General features: G+C 49.7%; 1 protein-coding gene across 2 annotated transcripts in view; it reads right to left on the reverse strand.

Annotated features, from left to right (window-relative positions):
* Window positions 1-17,542, reverse strand: part of erbb2 (erb-b2 receptor tyrosine kinase 2) — a 51,400-nt gene that overhangs the window by 9,900 nt on the left and 23,958 nt on the right. For both annotated transcript variants that reach the window (XM_078529524.1, XM_078529523.1), the window contains exons 11-21: window positions 17,245-17,335; window positions 16,126-16,325; window positions 13,925-14,057; window positions 13,678-13,768; window positions 11,098-11,243; window positions 10,960-11,004; window positions 6,104-6,242; window positions 3,972-4,094; window positions 3,290-3,388; window positions 2,095-2,280; window positions 181-339 (exon numbers count right to left, since the gene is read on the reverse strand). In XM_078529524.1, coding sequence (XP_078385650.1) covers window positions 181-339; window positions 2,095-2,280; window positions 3,290-3,388; window positions 3,972-4,094; window positions 6,104-6,242; window positions 10,960-11,004; window positions 11,098-11,243; window positions 13,678-13,768; window positions 13,925-14,057; window positions 16,126-16,325; window positions 17,245-17,335 — 1,412 coding nt within the window. The remainder of the gene's footprint in view (window positions 1-180; window positions 340-2,094; window positions 2,281-3,289; window positions 3,389-3,971; window positions 4,095-6,103; window positions 6,243-10,959; window positions 11,005-11,097; window positions 11,244-13,677; window positions 13,769-13,924; window positions 14,058-16,125; window positions 16,326-17,244; window positions 17,336-17,542) is intronic.

Below are 17,542 nucleotides of genomic sequence, written 5' to 3' on the forward strand. Positions count from 1 at the left end.
TTATCTCTAGAATTTCAATGATTCAGATTCACGACTCAGTGCAGAGTGTGGGGCCTCCACAGTTCAAGCAGCAAGGTCTGAGCTGAGGTTGCTCCAGTGTGTCACTGCCTCCGTTTCTCCAGCGCATTTGCATACACAGTGTGTAGAGTCAGCAGATCCAGTCCAATAGACAGTATTTACCTTTCCTCCATCCGCGTGATATTCCGTCTCATCGATATCCAGGAGCCTGGCAAGTCCGAAGTCTGTGATCTTCACGTGATTCGAGCTCTTCACAAGGACATTCCTTGCTGCTAGATCGCGGTGCACCAATCGAACGTGATCTTCCAGGTAATTCATTCCCTGAATGACCGTGAGAGTTCAGTCAGTCATTCAGTCAGTGTGGCTCCAGCCCTCTCCTTATCTATAACTTTGCTTTATATCACAACCGAGAGCTTTCAGTTTGTACGAATAAAGGTGGATAGACCACCCGGCATTGACTTAAAAACAACAAAGGAGCATCCTACCCAGATGACCCTGCAAAGTCCTCACAAATATCTGGGAACTCGTGTCAAAATTAGGAGCGCTGTCTTGCACACAGGTCAAGCAGCAGCCTGACATAGTCACATTCACCGAATCATACCTTAAAGCCAATAACCCAGACTTCTCCAACACCATCCCTGGGTATGTCCTGTCCCACCAACATGGCAGACCCACCAGAGGTGGCGGCACAGTGGTATACAGTCAGGAGAGTGTGGCCCTGGGAGTCCTCAACATTGACTATGGATCCCATGAAGTCTTAAAGCATCAGGCAAGGAAACTTCGTGCTGATTACCAGTTACCACTCTCCCTCAGCTGATGATTCAGTACTCCCCCATGTTGAACACAGCTTGGAAGAAACATTGAAGATAATAGAGCACAGAATGCACTCTTGGTGGAGGATTTCAATGCCCATTACCAAGAGTGGCTTGGTAGCACCGCTACCAAACAAGCTGGCTCAGTCCTGAAGGACATGTCTTGCCAGATTCGGCCTGCAGCAGGTGCTGAGGGAACCAACAAGAGGGAAAAACTTACTTGACCTTGTCCTCACCAATCTACCTGCTGCAGGTACATCTGATCATGACAGTCATGGTAGGAGTCCTTGTGTAGATGAAGTCCCATCTTCACACTGAGGACATTGTCCATTACGTTGTGTGCCACTACCACTGTGCTAAATGGGATAGATTCAGAACAGAAACAGAAAATGCTGGAAAAACTCAGCAGGTCTAACAGCTTCTGTGGAGAGAAAGACAGAGTTAACGTTTCAACTCCGTATAACTCTTCTTCAGCCTGAAGGATGCTGATGCTGTTAGACCTGCTGAGTTTTTCCAGAATTTTCTGTTTCTGTTTCAGATTTCCAGCATCCGCAGTATTTTGCTTCAAGATTCAGAACAGATTCAACAACTCAAAACTGGGCATCCATGAAACACTGTGGGCCATCAGCAGTGGAACCGCATTCAACTACAACCTGCAACCTCATGGCCTGGCATATCCCCTACTCTACCATTACCATCAAGGCAGGGGACCGTCCATGGTTCATTGAGGAGTGTAGGAGAGCATGCCAGGAGCAACACCAGGCATACCTAATAATAAGGTACCAACCAGCTAACAGCACAACACAGCTCTATATGCATGCTAAACAGCTGGAACATCATGCTATAGACAGTGCAACAACCAACCGAGCAGATCAAAACTCTGCAGTCCTGCCATATCCAGTTGTGAATGGCAGTGGACAATTAAACAGCTAACTGGAGGAGGCTTCAAAAACATCCCCATTCTTAATGATGGTGGGGTCTAGCACGTCAGTGCAGAAGACAAGGCTTTTGTAACCATCTTCAGCCAGAACTGCCAAGTGAATGATCCTTCTCGGCCTCCTCCCAAGATCCCCACCATCACAGATGCCAGACTTCAGCCAATTCGATTCACTCCGCGTTCCACGTTATCAAGAAACAGCTGAAGGCACTGGATACAGCAAAGGCTATGGGCCTGACAGCATCACGGCTGTAGTGAAGACTTGTGCTCCAGACTAGCCGCACCCCTAGTCAAGCCGTTCCAGTGCAGTTCTCTCTGCTGGCGTACCTTTGCGATCTGCACACACCAGTTGAGGAGATGCTGGGATCCAATCCGGTCTTTGTTTTCTCGGATGTAATCCAGCAGGGATCCATACGGCATCAGCTGTGTTACCAGCTGCACAGTGGATGTCAGGCAGATCCCAAGCAGGCGACAGACGTAAGGGCTACTCACACCTGCCATTATGTACGCTTCCTGTAATATACAAAACATTGTTCACCAGCTTGTCAATCACTACCATCTCCACTTTCTTAACCTCCCCTACTGGCTGGTACGTGTTTCTCTGTGGAGTGGGAATTGGCGAAATTCCATTCTCACCTTCAGGAATAAGGCACCAGGAATCAAACCGCCTTTCCATTTTTGAACCGGTCGTGTGCATTAATCGCACCCAGAGCAGGTACAGAACAGTTACACTAATTCAGTTGCTGCACTGGAGGGACTGGGATCTGAAGGGAGCTCAGTGTAAAGTGGAGTGATCAGCAGGATAGTGGAGAATGGGCAAGGAAGGTTATTGATTTGGTGAAGTAACAGGGTTGGAGCACTGAGTCTTGGGAACTCTTGCACTAATGCAAAGAGTCAGGGGATCAGACGTGGACTACAGCACGAAGAGAACGATATGAGAGGGGACTCGGGAACCTTGATCAGAGCTTTGATGGGAGGCCAGATGATGAGAACTTGTTTCGAAGTGTAAGGTGCCAGAATCTGTCAAACCTTTGGAGGCATTCAAAGCAACAAAGAAGCTTTAACAAAGTGTTTAAGCACAGACTTGCAGAGGCTTTTAAAGGAGGTTCTAAGGTCACTAGGGGGACCGCCATGATGGAAACTAAACTGCTGAATGTAGATTGGGGCGGAATTGTCACGGTGAAAATAACTGTAAAGTTACCAAGTCCACCACAATAATTTGAGAAAATATCAATGGGGTGGCGAGTGGAGGGCTGGAGTTAGGCGGGTAAGGGAATCATCTTCTGTAGATGAATGTGAGGGAAATAGAGGAGTTTGTTTAAGACTGGCCTATACTAATTCCACTCTGAGCTGATTCCAAGCTGAGAGGGGAGACTTTCAACCCAGAATCTGGATAAATCACATCCATATAGAGCTCCTGATTATTCAGCAGGGAAAGGAGTGACTGTATTCCTGTGGCATTTACTAAACAGATCCACCTTGTTTGAAGTGCCTGGGCTGACAGACCATTGGTTATACTTACATCCAGTATCTCTTTGTTTGCTTTCGGAGAGGTTCCCTCCCTTAAAACCTTAATAGCAACAGGGATCTTCACATCTTCATCCTCTGGCATCCAGACTCCCTGCATTCAGGAAAAGGAAAAGCATTTGAGGTCATCAGTTGAGGTCTTCCAGTGAGCTTACCCTGAACAGACTGACAGGATAACATGAACAAATCATTCAGAAATGTCACTCCTGTCACATCATGCCAACCCATAGATTCCAATGGATCAAAGCCCTTCTATCCGTTCCCATTATGGAGTAAGTGTGACTAGAATTATTTGAGGTAAATTCTGGAGTTGAGGAGTGGCCCAACTGGGAGTGTGGCCTTGGGAAGCTATGTAAATTCCCCAGCAGTGCCCAGGTTTGGAATCAGCTCTAAACTCAATCGAATTGTAAGGTGATGGTGCAATGACTTGAAATGTTGGAAGCTGTTTTTCAAATTCTAAAGAACTGCGTCCCACACTTGGCAAACCTGTTTATTTAGTATTCAACACTCCAGGACTGGACCTCTGACAGGGTCAGTTTCACTGACCCTCTGTCAAACGATCAGCGGACTTCAAACTAGTTACAAAGAATTAAAGAGTGGAAGGAAAGAGAAAGTAGTGTCGAAGAAATGATCACAATTGCTCCAAGTCCCAACCGTGCAAGGGATTGCTTCCTCACCTTGTAAACCGTTCCAAACGCACCAGATCCCAGAATCTTCACTTTCTTCATTTCAGTTTCCTTCAGGATTCGGATCTGCGCCTGGTTTGGAACAACTCCACTCGGAGTCAATGGCTCGACCAGCTGAAGAAACAAGACATCACACAGAGCTGTTTAGATCCAGGATCCACAGGGTATCCCAGAGCTTTTTTCACACCGTGTAATTAGGGATGGGCAGTAAATGCCTGCCTAGCCAACGATGCTCACATCTCATGAATGATTTTTAAAAAACCATGTGACCTAGAAAACAACTTGATGGTCGGATCAGAATATGACGCAGAATTAAAAGAGTGAAAAGTAAGATGTGAATCTACTTTGGGAAGAATTTATTTCCTCTATTCTGGTTGGAATGACCTTCCAGGTAGGAAATGGAGTCTTAGCTTGCTGCTAAACAGCCAGTTAGTGCTGCTGCATGTTCAGACTCACTCTCTCCCCCCCTCCCTCACTCACTCTCTCCCCTCCCTCCCTCACTCACTCTCTCCCCCTCCCTCCCTCACTCACTCTCTCTCCCCCCCTCCCTCACTCACTCTCTCCCCTCCCTCCCTCACTCACTCTCTCCCCTCCCTCCCTCACTCACTCTCTCCCCTCCCTCCCTCACTCACTCTCTCCCCTCCCTCCCTCACTCACTCTCTCCCCTCCCTCCCTCACTCACTCTCTCCCCTCCCTCCCTCACTCACTCTCTCGACCCCTCCCTCACTCACTCACTCTCCCTCCCTCACTCATTCTCTCTCCCCTCCCTCATTCTCTCCCCTCCCTCCCTCACTCTCTCCCCTCCCTCCCTCACTCACTCTCTCCCCTCTCTCCCTCACTCACTCACTCTCCCCCCTCCCTCACTCTCTCCCCCTCCCTCACTCTCTCTCCCCCTCCCTCACTCACTCTCTCTCCCCCCTCCCTCCCTCCCTCTCTCTTCCCCATCCCTCCCTCACTCTCTCTTCCCCATCCCTCCCTCACTCACGCTCTCCCCTCACTCACTCACCTCACACTCTCTCCCCTCCCTCACTCTCCCCCTCCCTCACTCACTCGGAGAGCAGCCCTCCCTCACTCACCCCCTCCCTCCCTCACTCACTCTCTCCCCTCCCTCACCACTCTCTCCCCTCCCTCACTCACTCACTCTCTCTCTCCCCTCCCTCCCTCACTCACTCTCTCTCTCCCCTCCCTCCCTCACTCACTCTCTCCCCTCCCTCCCTCACTCACTCTCTCCCCTCCCTCCCTCACTCACTCTCTCCCCTCCCTCCCTCACTCACTCTCTCCCCTCCCTCCCTCACTCACTCTCTCCCCTCCCTCCCTCACTCACTCTCTCCCCTCCCTCCCTCACTCACTCTCTCCCCTCCCTCCCTCACTCACTCTCTCCCTCCCTCCCTCACTCACTCTTTCCCCTCCCTCCCTCACTCCCTCTCTCCCCTCCCTCCCTCACTCCCTCTCTCCCCTCCCTCACTCCCTCTCTCCCCTCCCTCTCTCCCCTCCCTCACTCACTCCCTCTCCCCTCCCTCACTCACTCCCTCTCTCCCCTCCCTCACTCACTCCCTCTCTCCCCTCCCTCACTCACTCCTCCTCCCTCTCTTCCCCCTCCCTCACTCACTCTCTCTTCCCCTTCCTTCCCTCACTCACTCTCTCCCCTCTCCCTCAATCTCCCCCCTCCCTCACTCACTCTCTCTCCCCCTCCCTCACTCCCTCTCTCTCCCCCTCCCTCACTCATTCTCTCCCCCCTCCCTCACTCCCTCTCTCTCCCCCCTCCCTCACTCATTCTCTCCCCCCCTCCCTCACTCATATCCAACCTCTCTTCATAACTTAAATGTTTCATCCCAGACAACATCCTGGTGAATCTCCTCTGCACCCCCTCCAGTGCAATCACATCCTTCCTATAATGTGGTGACCAGAACTGCACGCAGTGCTCCAGCTGTGGACTCACCAAGGTTCTATACCGCGTGTTTTGTTTGGGTGCAACCTGTGAACAGTTGAAATGGGTCACTGCATCTCTCAATGTGTCCGACAGAGATTTTCACTCAAGCTACCGGCTGACGGTGATTCCCACTGGGCTGCACTAGTTGCCCAATCAGGGAGCACATGATCCAGTTTGCTGTGTTAACACTCACCTCCCTCTGCTCGAGGAGTCTCAGCATTGTATGTTTCCGCTTCAGTCGTTTCTTGCGCTTAAACCAGACGATGAGGAGTATCACGAGGACCATGAAGAGTAGCATCCCCACTATCCCAGCCACCACTGAGGTCAACTGGCTACATAGGAGAGAACCAGGGAGATCAGTCAAAGATGGACGCAACCCTTCAAGGACCAGCCCTCATTCAAGTGGGTCCCATGGAGTCAGGGAACTCACTAATTACACACTCTCATCTGATCTCCAGGTGTTAGTCAAAAACTTTGGTAAAACCAAGATATGTGTGATGGTAAAGATTCTCTTTAGTAGATTGTAAGTGATTTCCCCATTTACTTCTTTCAGGCTTGTCCAACCATTCCAAGTGCAGGGCCACATTTCAAAATTTTTCTCACTCAAGGGGCCGACGAGCATGTTTCCAAAAGATAAACCTTGGCACAATATTAAGCAAGCATTTAATAAACTGAGGAGTGAGAAAAAAATCAAAGCAATGGGTTGATTAAAAAGGAGCAATAATGATGAGTATTAGAATGTGATAGGATGAGTGTGTAAAACAAAAAACTACTGCGGATGCTGGAAATTCAAAACAAAACAAAAACAGAATTACCTGGAAAAACTCAGCAGGTCTGGCAGCATCGGCGGAGAAGAAAAGAGTTGATGTTTCGAGTCCTCATGACCCTTCAACAGAACAGTTCTGTTGAAGGGTCATGAGGACTCGAAACGTCAACTCTTTTCTTCTCCGCTGATGCTGCCAGACCTGCTGAGTAGGATGAGTGTGTGTCCAGCTCACTCAGTCACACACTCACCCAGTGAGAGCGCATGTTGTTGTTGTTGTGTGGGGATAGGGGGAAGGGTGAGTGATCACCCTGAGACTGGGAGTGCGCCAGACTTACATAGACACTCCCCTGCACACACGCACACTCGCTCTCTCCTTCTCCCTGCCCCCTCGCTCGTCCTCCCTCCCTCCCTCTCCCTCCCTCCCTCTCCCCCTCGCTCGCTCGCCCTCCCTCTCCCCCCTCGCTCGCTCGCCCTCCCTCCCTCTCCCCACTTGCTCGCCCGCCTTCCCTCCCTCTTTCCCCTCGCTCTCCCCCATCCCTCACTCACACTCTCCCCCTCCCTCGCTCACACTCTCCCCCTCACTCGCTCACACTCTCCCCCTCACTCGCTCACACTCTCCCCCTCCCTCGCTCACTCTCATCCCCCTCACTCACTCTCATCCCCCTCCCTCGCTCACTCTCATCCCCCTCCCTCGCTCACTCTCATCCCCCTCCCTCGCTCACTCTCATCCCCCTCCCTCGCTCACTCTCATCCCCCTCCCTCGCTCACTCTCATCCCCCTCCCTCGCTCACTCTCATCCCCCTCCCTCACTCACAATCTCCCCCTCCCTCACTCACAATCTCCCCCTCCCTCACTCACAATCTCCCCCTCCCTCACTCACAATCTCCCCCTCCCTCACTCACAATCTCCCCCTCCCTCACTCACACTCTCTCCCTCCCTCACTCACACTCTCCCCCTCCCTCACTCGCACTCTCCCCCTCCCTCACTCACTCTCTCCCATCCCTCACTCTCTCCCCCTCCCTCACTCATCTCCTGCCCCCTCCCTCACTCACTCTCTCCCCCTCCCTCACTCACTCTCCCCCCTCCCTCACTCACTCTCCCCCCTCCCTCACTCTCGCCCTCCCTCTCGCCCTCCCTTCCTCACTCACTCTCCCCCTCACTCACTCACTCTCCCCCTCTCACTCTGTCTCCCCCCTCACTCACTCACTCTGTCTCCCCCCTCACTCACTCAGTCTGTCTCCCCCCTCCCTCACTCACTCTGTCTCCCCCCTCACTCACTCAGTCTGTCTCCCTCACTCACTCACTCACACTGTCTCCCCCCTCACTCACTCACTGTCTCCCCCCTCACTCACTCACTGTCTCCCCCCTCACTCACTCACTGGTCTCTCCCCCTCACTCCTCCTCCCCCCTCACTCACTCAGTCTCCCCCCTCACTCTCTCTCCCCCTCCCTCACTCACCTGTCTCCCCCCACTCACTCACTCTCCCTCACTCACTCTCCCCCTCCCTCACTCACTCTCTCCCCCCTCACTCACTCACTCTCTCTCCCCTTCACTCACTCTCCCCCTCTCTCTCCCCCCTCACTCTCTCTCCCCCCTCACTCACTCACTCTCTCTCCCCCCTCACTCACTCTCTCTCCCCCCTCACTCACTCACTCTCTCTCCCCCCTCACTCACTCACTCTCTCTCCCCCCTCACTCACTCTCCCCCTCACTCTCTCTCCCCCTCACTCACTCACTCTCTCTCCCCCCTCACTCACTCTCTCTCTCCCCCCTCACTCACTCACTCTCTCCCCCCTCACTCACTCACTCTCTCCCCCCTCACTCACACTCTCTCCCCCCTCACACTCTCTCTCTCCCCCCTCCCTCACTCACTCACTCTCTCCCCCCTCTCTCACTCACTCACTCTCTCCCCCCTCCCTCACTCACTCTCTCTCTCCCCCCTCCCTCACTCACTCTCTCTCTCCCCCCTCCCTCACTCACTCTCTCTCCCTCCTCCCTCACTCACTCTCTCTCCTCCCTCACTCACTCTCTCTCCTCCCTCACTCACTCTCTCTCCTCCCTCACTCACTCTCTCTCCTCCCTCACTCACTCTCTCTCCTCCCTCACTCACTCTCTCTCCCCCCTCACTCACTCTCTCTCCCCCCTCACTCACTCACTCTCTCTCCCCCCTCACTCACTCACTCTCTCTCCCCCCTCACTCACGCTCTCACAGTCTCCACTGACTTGCTCCAGCCTGACTCCGGCTGCCTTGTTCTCCTGGTTCTCACTGGTGAGCCTATCAACAGCAAATACAGGGAGGAATCATCCTGTGGTTGCTAGAACAGCATTTTTCAAATATATAATGTCCAACAGGTTTGACAGGCCAAGTACAGAAGCCTCGGGGGCCACAATGTGGATGGTGCGCTGCAACTTGGACAGGCCTGATTGATGTATTTTACTGTAAACTGGTCTAGCACAAATATGGGCTGGGTTTCAGATTTTGGAATATGACAAATTTAACTGCCACAATCTGGTAGCTTGTGTTCAATGGGCTGGATAATGTATTTTTCAACACTAAGGTTAACCCGTTGACTGAGCTTCTTTTGATCACTCAAGATGCTATTTCATTTCTTAATATAAGCTTATCTGAAAAACACGGCAATCTGCTCCTCCTGGCCTCATTCAGGTGCCAGAGATTCTAAATTTTCTTAGTGCCACACCAAAAGGCAATGTTGTGGTGGGATAATTCCTGTTACATTGCAGCACAAGTGCCTAGTCCAGGAGTTGCACGCACGCGCAAAAAAAATTCCCAACAACTGATGCTCCCAGATTTCTGAGTTCTGGATTTGAGAGATTAGAGTCTATTTTGAAGTTCAATGGGTCCTCAATCATTTACACACTATGTCAATGGCAAGAATTTTGTTCAGCTCTGCCTTCCAATTTTGTATAAAGTAATAAAGTACAATTAAACGTTTTCCTCAGCCGCTGGGTCTTGATCCAGTGGGATAAGTCATTGTTATCCTGGGATAAAATATTCATTTAGCTGATAGCTAGCCTCAAGGCAGCCAAACAATGAGAGTCTGGGACAAAAACAGAAATACCTGGAAAAACTCAGCTGGTCTGGCAGCATCCAGATTGCGCAAACTATGAGGAACAGCACCTCATCTTCCGACTAGGCACTTTACAGCCTTCCGGACTGAATATTGAGTTCAACAACTTTAGATCTTGAACTCCCTCCTCCATCCCCACCCACTTTCCGTTTCTTCCCCCTCCCTTTTGTTTTTTCCAATAATTTATATAGATTTTTCTTTTCCCATCTATTCCCATTATTTTTAAATGTATTCCACCCATGGTTTATTACACCCCACCCCCACTAGAGCTATCTTGCTCGTCCTGTTCTCCAATCTTAATTAGCACATTCTTTTAGATAATATCACCACCATCAACACCTCTTTGTTCTTTTGTCTGTGACATCTTTTGGTTATCTCCTCCTATCACTGCTTGCTTGTCCCAACAACCACACCACCCCCCCCACCCCACCCCCCCAAACCAGCTTATATTTCACCCCTTTCCTATTTCTACTTAGTTCTGTTGAAGGGTCATGAGGACTCGAAACGTCAACTTTGTTCTTCTCCGCCGATGCTGCCAGACCTGCTGAGTTTTTCCAGGTATTTCTGTTTTTGTTTTGGATTTCCAGCATCCGCAGTTTTTTGTTTTTATCTCATTAATGAGAGTCTGGGTTTCAGTTTGGTTAAAACCAGCAGGAACTGGGGCTCCGGGGGCCAGGCAGAGGCCTTCTCCCTCCCACCCAATCTCAGGGTTTAGCATCAGTCTGTAAGCTGTGCCAATGCAGCAGTGGTCACAACGAGTAATAGAGAAAACCCAGGCTGACATTACTGTCATCCTTGGGAAAAACTCAACTTCACCTGGAATTTGGACTCAGACTCAGCCTCGAAGACCGGTATTGCAGATGAGTCTTGGAATAGACTGACCGGTATTGCAGATCAGTCTTGGAATGGACTGCCAACTTGCCTGGCTTTTGATAACAGCCACAACTATAAATATCATTTGAAATCTCTTCTCAAAAAAAGAAAAATATATAATTATTTAGTTGGTATGAATTGTCCGGCAGTGTAAACGGCTAATGCTGCGCTGGAATTTAGCTCATGGAACACGTTCCCAGATGGTTTGAATGTTGATGTTGGAAGTGTGAGTGTTTACTCTGTTCACTTCTAACGCTGACTATGTTAACGGAGAGACTGAGTCAGCCCGTTAGGGGTGAGGTGATTAAAGCAGTGTTGCTACCTGTGAATGGGCTCCTCAGGGCATCCAACATCATCAGTTGTACATCTGAAGACATAAAACAAAATATTTTAGAGAAAACACAAACTGGGAGAGGAATTACTGAAGCTCTCACTGATTCAGCAGTTGCTATTTACTCACGAATGACTGCAGTTTGTTGGACACAGCTGACAGAGGCCATTTTCATCGGCATATTTCCAGATATGCCCGTGTAACCCACTTGGACATTTCTCCACACAGTGCGTACCATCCTTGTAATGAGCACACTCCACGCAGTCATCATCTTCCTAATGGTGAAAAGAAATAAGATCAACACCATTTGAGCCTCTGCACAAGGCTCCCTAGTCCTTCCATGCTGAGCTCAATTAACTCAACCAGGCAAAGATAGAAAGGTAATATCTGTCACGAAAGTATAATAATTCTCATAACATTATTGTGATTTACTGTAAAAATAGGTTAATAGTGTTTTTGGATAGTTTGCGTGTGCGTGATTTAATTGAGTTGGAGACAGCTGGTCTGAAGGCTTTAACTCATCAAAAGAAGCTAGGTTTGAAATGCCAAATACATAAACATGGCTGAAGTCTTAGGAAATGAGGTGAGGAGAATTTGCATTTTTAGATAATTTAGGGTGGCTTGAATTTCAAAGAGCTGGTAGGATGTTTACACCTAGCCAGAGAAGCTAGGCCAAGCAGTGTGTTTATTTTTCCCAAGGGTTACTATTATCAATTTATTATCAATATATTATCAATATTTCACCATGAAATGATTTATATTATGAGAAAGGTAAAGTTCCAAAGACAAATGGAAACAATGGGATTTGCATTAAAAGGGAGAAATAGGTATAAAGGAGAATGACGCTCTGTGTCAGGGGAAGGCATTATAAGATCTACCAGAAGTGTGAGAAGCCTCCGGTATTTGTGCATTAAGCCTGCTGTCTACAGAAACCGAAGCTAGGAAAAGCCACTTTGAATTCTACTGTCCAGGGTATTGTGTTAACTTGCATCTATTTAAATCAGTTTTTTTTTAACCATTGCCTTAACGGGGGTGTAACTGGAAGCCAGATTAATTAGGGGTTTTAGGAGTTATTACAGTAGTAATTTGTAGACCTATGTATGTGCTTGAAATCTTTTCTCTTGTTAATAAATGTTTAATTTAGTTTTCTAAAAAAAATCTTAAGTCTTGGTGGACTTATTACCACTGAATTCAGGGCACACATCTCGAAATAAAATACAAATTGTGACTGCGTGATCAAGTTTCCCTCATGGATTTGATCCGTTTGAGACACATCATCTGTCGTGTCATAACAATGCCTCATTTAGATAGTTAGCAGCTGAGCCACAGTTGCATTTATATAGCACCTTGATGGTAGTAACATGTTCCAAAATACTTCACAGCAGCATATTCAGACAAATATTGGCACTGAGCCACATACAGAGATATTAGGGCAGGTTACAAAAATGCTTAGCCAAGAGGTATTTAAGGCACCTTGAGGAGTGTCTTAAGGGGTTTAGGGAGAGAATTCTAGAGCTTAGGGTCTCAGCATCTGAAGGTGTGGACACCAATGGTGGGGCAATGGAAACCAGACATAGGCCAGAAATGGAGGAGCATGGAGGTTTGAGGTTGTAGGGCTGGAGGGTATTGAGAAGGAAACAAAGCAACGCTAGCCTTGGACAGGAGAATAAGAATTTTAAAATCAAGGCATTGCTGTGGAAGTTCATGAGATTTGTGCTGCATTAGCTAATTTTACAACTGGCTTCAGGACCTCAGGTTAGGTGTGAGAAAAATGCGAGTGTGCAGTTGTGATGTCTTCATGGTGGAGTCTCCTCCCAATATTTAAACCCAGTTTGGTTTCTGTAACATCTGCAGCAGGAATGTCCGGTAACTAAGGCAAATCGAGCCTTTAGTGCACCAGGGTCACAGGGCAAAGGTCAACTGTACTAAATAATTGGCATGAAATCTGGGTACAGCTCTGACCTTGTGCTGCTGCTCACTAAAAGGAAGATGCAGAAAATCAGTCCTGCAACTGAAATTTAAAGAGTTGTGACCGCTCAAATATAAGAGACTGCACATGGGGGCAAAGCACAGTGTGTGCGGGTGGAAAGAAGTCAGAGAAGACTGCGGGGACGTGAAACTGAACCCCTCACAAACAGAGGTGACTACCCGCCGTCCCCTCATTTGATGTCCCGCAAAGCAGCTGTGTTGTTAAACGAGGTGTGTGTGAGGACACGCACATGATGACTGGCCACTGGGGAAGACACTGAGCACAGTCACAGCACACAGGCCGTCTGCAAGTCAGTTGGCGGGCCTTTTCAAGACCCTTCCCACCATCATACTGCTTGCTCCCCAAATCAGGCTGAGCATTCACACCTACTGCCTCACACCAAAGCTAGCATATAAATGAGGATTTCACCTCACACTGAAGGCAGTACCCAGTTTACAAAGGAAAGGTACAGGGACTTTTTCCAACTCGACAGTTCTCCCATTCTCCCTAACCCCTCTACTCCTTTCCTTTTTTTACTCACTCCCTGCCCAGGAACACCTTCTCTGCACCCAATTCCTCCTCGCCAATTACTCCTAATCAGCCATGACTGAGGGCCATGCCTTACTGACCATGCAGACAGCATAAGCTTGGACTGTTAACAGGTTTGTGACTGTACAGCCACTGGTCTGTGAAGCAAGCAGTCAAACTGTTCCACAGGCAGATGCCAGGAGATTCTTTACCATTCCGCTGCAGCTCAGGTTTTTGCTCTGTGGGAGGCACTCCTTGTGACACTGAATACAAGACGACTCATGAAGATACTCCCTCACCACCCTGGAACAAAGAAAAACAAAGCATCAGTTAAGAAAGCAGCCAGACTCTTATCCTGAGTCACTTCTCTCCCCAAACACCCTCATACCACTCCACCTATAGCCTCCCACTCAACCACCCCCCCCCCAACCCCGTCGCATTTAGTTAACGCACTCCTACCCCTCGTATAAGTTGCACGATTCCACACACTCCCGGCCTCGGAAGAACTTTATGCAGGAGATGCAGTTTGTGGGTCCTGGGCCCCAACAGGTGCTGTTTGTGCACAGGCTGTTGCAGATACTCCCTTCAGCTTCTGCAAGGAAAAGGAAGTCAGAGGCAAAAATCAGACAGAACTTTGACTTGTGGCCAGGTGAGAGGAACTCCAGGTTTCTTCACAGCTCTGCTGACACCACAAACACCTGGGCTGTACAGTGCCTATGGAATGAATCATTTCCTTTATCCCACTGTGTGTACTGTACATGTACAGGAACTAACACTGAGACAGCCACCGGCTATACAGTACCAGACAGGAGTGACTGAGATGGAAATTTTGATCTCTTATATACAGTAGGTCCTCAATGAAAGTTGGGGTTGCTTCCTGAAAAGTGCAACTTTAAGTGAAACAGCTTTAAGTGAATCAGATTTTTCTCTGTAGGACATTTCCCATCAGTAAAAAAAACATTAAAACATTATACCCTGTAAGTTGAAATACTTTACATTGTTAAATTCCTATATTGGCAAATGAAATAACTATTAACTTTCTATTTACCTCTCACTCGTTGCCTCTCCTGTTCGTGCCTCTCCTGCTCGTGCCAATCCTGCTTGCCGAACCTCTCACTCACCAGGCATACTGCTCCCCAACCCTCCGGTTTGCGGCCTCTGCTGCTCGCTGACTCTCCCCGTCGCTGCAGGTCCTCCGGTGCACAGTCTCTGCCTCTCTCTGACCGTCCCAGTCGCTGCTGACTCTTTCTCTCTCCAAACCTCCTGCTCCTTGCCTCTTCCACTTGCCTGACCCCCTTGCTGTGAGCGAGGGCTCTGGGGGTGAGCAGCAAAAGGCAGGAAGAGCAGCTTCAACTTCCAAGTGCTGAGCTGGAGACACGGCGAGAGGGAGAATCAGGGAGCGGCAGATGCCGCACACCAGAGAGCTGGCAGCGAGAGGGAGGGTCAGGGGATGGGAGAGGCAGCAGACTGGAGGGCCAGCGGTGAGAGGGGGGCGGTGACACGGAGCAGCAAAGGCCAACTTCAAAATAGCACTGATTGAGCACCTTCCAAACTTGCAACCTCTACCACCTAGAAGGACAAGGGCAGCAGATGCGTGGGAACACCACCACCAGCAAGTCCCCCTCCAAGCCACACAACCTGACTTGGGAGATACATCGTCGTTCCTTCACTGTCGCTGGGTCAAAATCCTGGAGCTTCCTCCCTAACAGCATTGTGGGTGTACCTACACCACATGGACTGCAGCGGTTCAAGAAGGCAGCTCACCACCACCTTCTCAAGGGCAACTAGGGATGGGCAATAAATACTGGCCCAGCCAGCAACGCTAACATCCTGTGAAAGAATTTTTAGAAGGGTGCCAAATGATTTTAAAACGAAAACTCGCAACACTAAATGTGAATACAGGCCCCATTAACTGATCGACATTAAAGCGGAATGACTTAAAACAGGCAACTTAATCCGGGGACTTACTGCGTATAGATCACTCAAACAACATTGTCTGGACTCCATACCCAACACTAACTAGTCCTCAATAAATAAACATAACCAAAGCTGAGTATTAACGATATCAGAACCACACTGGCCAGTGTTTCTATCCTTACCAAATTATTGACCATTTCAGTCAACTTTCATATTGTCAAGTGCAACAACAACGTAACAACAACAATTTATATTTAGATAGAGCCTTTAGCGTAATGAAACCTCCCAAGGCTTTTCACTGGAATATTATGAAACAAAGCATGCCATCAAGCCATATAAGATGATATTAGGTCAGATGACAAAAAACTTGGTCAGCGGCAGGTTTTAAGAAGTGTCTTGATGGAGGAAAGCAAGATCAAGAGGCGGAAGAATTCCAGAGCTCGGGGCCTAGGCAACCGAAGGTGTAGCCAACAAGAAGCGATTAAATTAGGGGATACTCAAGAGGCCAGAATTAGGGAAACGCAGACATCTCAGAGGTTCGTGGGGCTGGAGGAGATTACAGGAAAACCTTCAACTCTCAGCAACATCACTGACACCCAATAAAGACAATCTATTTATACTGAATGGAAAAATATAAGCAAGAGCTTCACTTGTTTCTATTTCTTTTACTGATTTTGCCACAAAGGATTCAGGAGCCAGCGTAACGTGATTGGACAACTTGGCCAGTAGATGTTCCTACTTACTGCACACGTCCTGTGGTTTGTTGGCCGTTATCAATGCCTCCTGACTTTCCTCCTTAAACAGCTGGTTCCAGGGAATGGAGCCGACGTAGCAGAGGTTAGGATTCTGATGAATGAGCACCAGCCCATTACTGATATCTTTCAGAGACCGAAATCCCAGGGATTGTATCTGGAGATTCTGCACTAATAATGCATAAGCACCTCTGTAAACAGAGAAGGAACCAAATCAAAATTCAAAACCAATTAACAAACTGTCTTGAATACTTCGAGTTGTTAAATTATGGGATTTTTGCAATAACTCCCTCCAGTCTAAGTGTAGTAATTAATGTGCAGCAATTAATGCAAGCGTAAATGCAGGGTGGGGGCCAGCAGCCGGAGTGCGCCGCCGCTGGGACGGGAGCGCGCCGCGTGCACCGCCGCTGGGACGGGAGCGCGCCGTGTGCACCGCCGCCGGGACGGGAGCTCGCCGCGTGCATCGACGCTGGGACGGGAGCTCGCCGCGTGCATCGACGCTGGGACGGGAGCTCGCCGCGTGCATCGACGCTGGGACGGGAACTCGCCGCGTGCATCGACGCTGGGACGGGAGCTCGCCGCGTGCATCGACGCTGGGACGGGAGCGCGCCGCGTGCATCGACGCTGGGACGGGAGCGCGCCGCGTGCATCGACGCTGGGACGGGAGCGCGCCGCGTGCATCGACGCTGGGACGGGAGCGCGCCGCGTGCATCGACGCTGGGACGGGAGCTCGCCGCGTGCATCGACGCTGGGACGGGAGCTCGCCGCGTGCATCGACGCTGGGACGGGAGCTCGCCGCGTGCATCGACGCTGGGACGGGAGCTCGCCGCGTACACCGCCGCCAGGACAGGAGCTCGCCGCGTGCATCGACGCCGGGACGGGAGCGCGCCGCGTGCATCGACGCTGGGACGGGAGCTCGCCGCGTGCATCGACGCTGGGATGGGAGCTCACCGCGTACACCGCTGCCGGGACAGGAGCTCGCCGTGTGCACCGCCGCCTGCCGGAGCTTGGTGATTGGTGTGAGCGCGGCGTGTGCACAGTGATTGGTGTGGACTGGGTGTGAGCATGAGGATTGGCATGAATGCAGAGATTGATCAAGGTGAATCGCACCTGTACAACACTCGTCCTCTGATGACAGTAAGATTCTCAAATACACTTAGATCAGTAAAATTCTGTGGCCAGGCTTCGACATATAAATACCCTGCAGATCCAGAGAAATCGGATTAAAACACATTAATGATACTGCACATGCACAGACCAGGGGCTGGGTGGCAGGTACACAGATCTGTAAATGCATGGTTGAGGATGGGTTAGTGTTGAGACTTGAAAGATTAGGTTTTATTCACTCGGGCAGAGACAGTGAAGAGACATCTTATCAGAGTATTCTAAGTTTTGAAAGGGTTTGAGA

This window comes from Cetorhinus maximus, chromosome 25, assembly GCF_964194155.1.
Source record: "Cetorhinus maximus chromosome 25, sCetMax3.hap1.1, whole genome shotgun sequence".
In the NCBI taxonomy this organism is placed as follows: Eukaryota; Metazoa; Chordata; class Chondrichthyes; order Lamniformes; family Cetorhinidae; genus Cetorhinus; species Cetorhinus maximus.